Below are 6,000 nucleotides of genomic sequence, written 5' to 3'. Positions count from 1 at the left end.
AGGGAGGAGAAAAAAAAGACTGCACCCCTCAAGGGCAGAGACCAAGCCCCACTGCTTCTCCCTATGTCCCACCTAATTCAGAGTCCGGTGCGTGGGTCCACTCCGAATATGGGAGAGTGATCGAATCTCTTTTTTCTGATGACTTGTAGGCAGATGTTCTACCTGGTCTGTACATACCTAAGAGAACGCTGCCACTGGTCAGTAATCTTCACAAGGAAACTCATGGTTGTGGCCTTAGCCTATTGTCTGTAAACTTTCTAATTCAAAGAATGTTGCATAATCCTTCATTAAAGGATTTGTTTTCTTGTCCTTTGTTTCCTCTTTATCATTGCCAATTGAGGTTTTGTTTTCATAGCATATGTCAATTTTCATTACATAACACTGTTTTATATTATTGTGTTTCCTTATAAACTAATTTCACATAATCTGCATTTTCAGCCTTCTTATAAATTATGTACAGGAAGTGCCATATGAAGGAAATGGAAGCAACCTTTAATAAGGGAAGAAAGGCCTGGTAATCTACTACTGAAAAGCATTGATTGAAAACCCTGCAGAGCAAGTTCTATCCTGATGCTCATGGCTTTACCAGGAGGCTTCTCCTTGGTTTACAATAGGGGAAAACCTGTGTCATTGATTACCAAAGCAGCCCCCGAAAAGCTCCACGAAACAGTTCTATCTCATCTCCTCGTTCCTAAAGACAAGGTTTCAGCAGTTGACAGGACCAAACCTGAAAGGGTGTTTGTTTTTTTTTCCTCCCCAATAACCCATTGAATTCCAAGAGAACCCAGAAGAAAATCTTCATGAGAGGCATTCGTGGAATAAAGTTATCCTATTATATTAAGAATAATCTAGTCCTAAATATTAATGAAAGCTCACATTCTTCCCCATGACTGTAGGACATTAGAAAGACCTGATTAGAACCTATAAGGAACAGCTTACCTAATTGTAGGGATATTAATATGTCAACTGCATATTCATGTATAGTGTGTGTTTATTTCGATGTGAATATAAAGTATGTTATTTGAAACCATGTGGTAAAAGTATTAGTAAAGTTTCACATTGTGTGCATACTTTGAGATAAAACTCAACAAAAAAGAAAACTCATTGCAATTGAGACCCTGAAAGATAAAGTAAGATTGCCTCTTGGGGTTTCCAGCACTGTAAACCATTATGAGAGCAAAAGCCTCATCTTTCTTCCCTGAGCAACTGATGGATTTGAACTGCTGATCTTGCAGAGGAATCTCATAATTTCACAGCCAGTAGGCTGAATAAATTATAAACTATGACAATCTTACTACCATTTTAGCTGAGAAACAGAAGTGCCTGTCTAATTTTATCATATCAAATGGACGAATATTGGTTTTATATTAAAATTTCTATGGTGATTTTAGATATTATTTTGTTTTTTAACATTCACCAGTTTCACTAAACTAAAAAAGAGGTTAAATAACAATAACATCCAGGATGTGTTAAGCTTTCTGTTTTTCTCTTATTTCATAAAATCTCTTATTTCATAAATAAGTAATAATTATATACAAAAATATATTTTTGTATTATCTATCATGTAAGTATATTTATGTAGAAGTATAATTAAATATACATGTTAAATGGTTAAGCATTTGACTACTAACTGAAAGGTTGGCAGTTCAAAGCCACCCAGAGGCAATTCAGGATAGAATCCAATATCAAACTGCCATGCAGTGGATTGTAACTCATAGCAACTACAGGGCTTCTGAGGTTGTAAATCTTTACAGGAGCAGATAGTCTTAATTTTCTCCCTCGAAGCGGTTGAGGGGCTTGAAATACAAACCTCTGGATTAGTAATTGATGCTTGCTTACCCAGCAGTGGCCCCAGGACTCCTTAATAAAGGCCTATCTAATTATTCAAGGTAACAGTCTTCAAAACTCTGCAAGGCACGGGGCCCCTCAGGCTTGCCATGAGTGTATATCGGCTCAGAAGCAACTGGTTTGGTTCGTGATCCGGTTTGTCCGTCTCGTACTTGCTATTCTTTTCTACATCCAAGTTTCATAGGGTGAATTTCTTTTTCCATTCCATTACTACTGGCCTAGACTTATCAGCAAAGATTTCTCTGTTTATTTATTTGAAAATATCTTGGAACTTTTCTATTTGAAGAACAATGTTATTGCCTCTTGGAGGACCTATTTTCCTTTCTCCTCTTCTTGTTCAACTCTAAGTACCATTGTACATAACTAAAGATATTTTTGGCACATTTTTTAATTAAATAATTATTTTATTAGGGGCTCATACAACTCATCACAATCCGTACATGCATCATTTGTGTTCAGCACATTAGTACATATGTTGACTTCATCATTCTCACAACACCCACTTTCCACTTGAGCCCTTGGTCCCCCTCCCTCCCCGGTCTCCCCTCCCCCATGAACCCTTGATAATTTATAAATTATTATTATTTTATCATATCTTACCCCATCCAACGTCTCCCTCACCCACTTCTCTGCTGTTTGTCCCCCAGGGAGGAGGCCATATGTAGACCTGTTATCTGTTCCCCCTTTCTCCCTTACCTTCCTGCCACCCTCCCGCTATCGCCACTCTCTCCACTGGTCCTGGGGGATTCATCTGTCCTGGGTTCACTGTATTTCCAGGTCCTGTCTGTGCCAGTGTACATACTCCAGTCCAGCTGGATATGTAAGGTAGAATTGGGATCATGATAGTGGGGAGGAGGAAGCATTTAAGAACTGGAGGAAAATTGCATGTTTCATCGTTACTACGCTGCACTCTGATTTGCTCCTCTCCTCCCGACAGCCCTTCTGCAAGGGGATGTCCAATTTCCTCCGGATTGGCCCAGGGTCCCCACTCTGCACTCCCCCTCATTCACAATGTTATGTTTTTGGGGTTTTTTTTTTGGTCTTTGATGCCCGATACCCGACCCCTTCACTGCCTTGTCATCTTACAGGCTGGTGTGCTTCTTCCATGTGGGCTTTGTTATTTCTCAGTTAGATGTCCCCTTGTTTATCTTCCAGCATGTGGGAGCCCAGATTGTGTGTAATTTGACAGCTTGGCACCATCAGCTTTCTTCACCGCATTTGGTTATGTACCCGCTTTGTCTTCAGCATTCGTGTCGGGGTAGGCTGGTGTGCTTCTTTTGTTTGCTTTGTTGTTTCTTAGCGAGATGGCCACCTTTTTGTCTTCAAGCCTTTAAGACCTCAGATGCTGTATCATTTGATAGCCGAGCACCATCTGCTTTCTTCACCACTTTTGCTAATGCACCCACTTTGTCCTCAGTGATCGAGTAGGGGCAGGCTGGTGTGCTTCTTCCGTGTGGGTTTTGTTTTCTCTCAGCTAGATGGCTGCTTGTTTATATTCAGGTCTTTAAGGCTTCAGGTGCTATATCTTTTGGTAGCTGGGCGCCATCAGCTTTCTTCACCACACTTGCTTGTGCACCCATTGTCTTCAGTAACTTCAGGTGTTATATCTTTTGATAGCCAAGCATCATCTGCTTTCTTCACCACATTTTCTTGTGCACCCATTGTCTTCAGCGATCATGCCAGGCAGGTGAGCATCTCAGACTGCCGAATTGTTAGAACAAAGTGTTCTTGTGTTGGGGGAGTACTTGTGCAAGGAACCACTGTCCATCTGTTTTCTTAACACTCGACCTATAAATATATGTACATAGATCTATTTCCCCCTCATCATATATAAATATATTTACATCTTTATATGCCTGTATTTACCTCTCTATGACTACCCTTTGCCTCCTAGTTCTTTCCTCTATTTCTTTGTACTTTCCTCTTGTCCCACTATCATGTTCTGCCTTCATTTGGGTTTTAGGCATTCCTCTTGGTTACATTGCCCTTGATCCAGCCCTGTAAGGCCTCCTGCACCCTCCTTGACATTGATTTTGGATCACTTGTTGTTCCCTTGTCCCTGTGCTTGTTAACACCCTCTTCCATCCCCCCACCCCCCGACACATATTGTTAAAGCCTCGTAAAGAGTTTTGAAAAAGGAGTGGTAAATATGGATGAAAGGCCACACTTTACCAAAAATTTTTTTTTGTTGTTTTTTTTTAATGCACAGATAACATAAATTAGTAGGCTTCAAATGGAAAATACTGTTTAAACCGTTTTGTTTTGTTTTTTTATTGCACAGACAACATAAATCAGTAGGCTTCAAATGGAAAATGCTGTTAGCGTCTTCTTCTTATGAATGTATTTTCTTTTTCAAATCTCTTCCTAGGTGCATTTCCTACCTCTGCTACTTATGCACGGAGAGACTTGCTCCAGCGGTCTACACATATTGCTACCAAGACTTTCCAAGCTTTGCGCATATTTGTGAACAATGAGCTCAATGAACTCTACACAGGACTCAAGACAGCTCAAAAATGTTTGAGGCCTGGTGGTCGCCTGGTTGCTCTCTCCTTCCATTCCCTGGAGGATCGAATTGTCAAACGATTCTTGCTTGGGATCAACATGACAGAAAGGTTTAACCTGAGTGTTAGGCAGAAAGTGTCACGAATATCAAGACTGGATTCAGCTCAGAAAAGTGAGGAACGTGTCTCTACGAGGGATCCTTTGATGTGGGAGTTGATACACAAGAAGGTGCTCATTCCCGAAGATAAGGACGTACAGGACAACCCCAGAGGGCGCTCGGCCAAACTCAGAGCTGCTATTAAATTATGCAAATTATAATTTGATTACAAAAGATTTTCCTAACAATTTTTTAAAATCTTTTTATGTGATGTTACTGAAAAGCTTACTATACAAGATATGGGAATGACTTGACATTGCAATATTTGGTTTGTTCTTCAAAAGAGGAGCGAGGAAATAGTAACATGACCAGGTAAATAAAACGAACCATCATTGAAGAACTGCCACATTGCCTTTATAATAGTATTACATTTTACTATTGAAATGCTGCCCTTTCTCTGAACAAGGAATTTTGAAAGAAACAAAACAGAACTATGTTGTATTTTAGATATCTAAACATGCAAAAGCAAACTGTCAAAGAGAGTGATAGTATAATTCTATCGGCATGCCCTACATTCTTTATTTAGATATTCAAATTTCAACAGACTTTTTATGCTTCAAATAATCATCATTATGGGTTGGAATTTAAATCAATTAAGAATAATTATAATTAGTTTTTGAAAAAGTGGACTATAAAACTTAAAATTTCTCAAATATTCTTAAAATGCATTCTAGAGATAAAGTTCATGGTTCAGATTGTTATGTCAAATAAAATTTTCAGTACAATGTATATAGTGTTTTTTAATCTATTACAAAGGAAATAGTACAGCCTTCACAGATAATTGTCTCAGAAAACTTAGGAAGGAGAGGTAATAACGTGCAGATTTTAAAAATAACCACTTTAATTTCATTTGAAATCTCTGATCCAAAAAAGAATAAGACAGTTCATAAAGGAACATTGAATGCATGAACTAACAGAAAATGTGTATCATCCCTTTCACTTGGTAAAATTATATGTGTATATTCATTCAACAACGTACAGTAGAGGTTTACCATTTGGAAATAGGAAGGCACTCTTCTTTTTTTAATTATTAATCATTTTATTGGGGGGGCTCTTTCAAATGTGTAACAATCCATCATTCAGTTGTACTAAGCACACTTGTACATATGTTGCCCTCAACATTTCCAAAACATTTTCTTTCTACTGGAGTCTACTTTGTTTATAATCTTGCCCCTTCCCTTTCTCTGTTCATATTGGTATGTGAATTTCTTAAGCCAATGAAGTGACATTGTTTCCTGTTGGAAAAAGAAATATTCTCCCATGTACTATCACAAACTAAGCCTTACCTGGTTGTAATTAATTAAAATTAGCAAAAAATGTGCTTCTAGTTGAAAAATTGGCAATATTTATTTTGATGCTACTGTTTTCTAATAAAGTTTAATAGGTGTTATTTGTGTGCAAACAGAACTATAATGAAAAGGAATAAGCATTAATATATAAAAGGAATTCTATGAAATAGTAAGTATAAATTTAGTGAGTGAAACCCTGATCAG

At 38.1% G+C, this 6,000-nt stretch overlaps 1 protein-coding gene across 4 annotated transcripts in view; it reads left to right on the top strand.

Moving 5' to 3' along the window:
- Positions 1-6,000, top strand: part of METTL15 (methyltransferase like 15) — a 303,907-nt gene that overhangs the window by 273,547 nt on the left and 24,360 nt on the right. For 3 of the 4 annotated variants that reach the window (XM_045291069.1, XM_045291070.1, XM_045291068.1), the window contains one exon: positions 4,217-5,236. The exons of the other annotated variant lie outside the window; for it this stretch is intronic. In XM_045291069.1, coding sequence (XP_045147004.1) covers positions 4,217-4,668 — 452 coding nt within the window. In that variant the 3' untranslated portion in view covers positions 4,669-5,236. Of the gene's footprint in view, positions 1-4,216; positions 5,237-6,000 lie in introns of those variants that run through there. 4 annotated transcript variants of the gene reach the window in all.

The sequence above is a fragment of the Echinops telfairi genome, unplaced genomic scaffold (genome assembly GCF_000313985.2).
Source record: "Echinops telfairi isolate 266 unplaced genomic scaffold, ASM31398v2 ScPeMD7_60;HRSCAF=208, whole genome shotgun sequence".
Lineage (NCBI taxonomy): Eukaryota > Metazoa > Chordata > Mammalia > Afrosoricida > Tenrecidae > Echinops > Echinops telfairi.
This window is presented reverse-complemented; position numbering and strand designations above follow the sequence as displayed.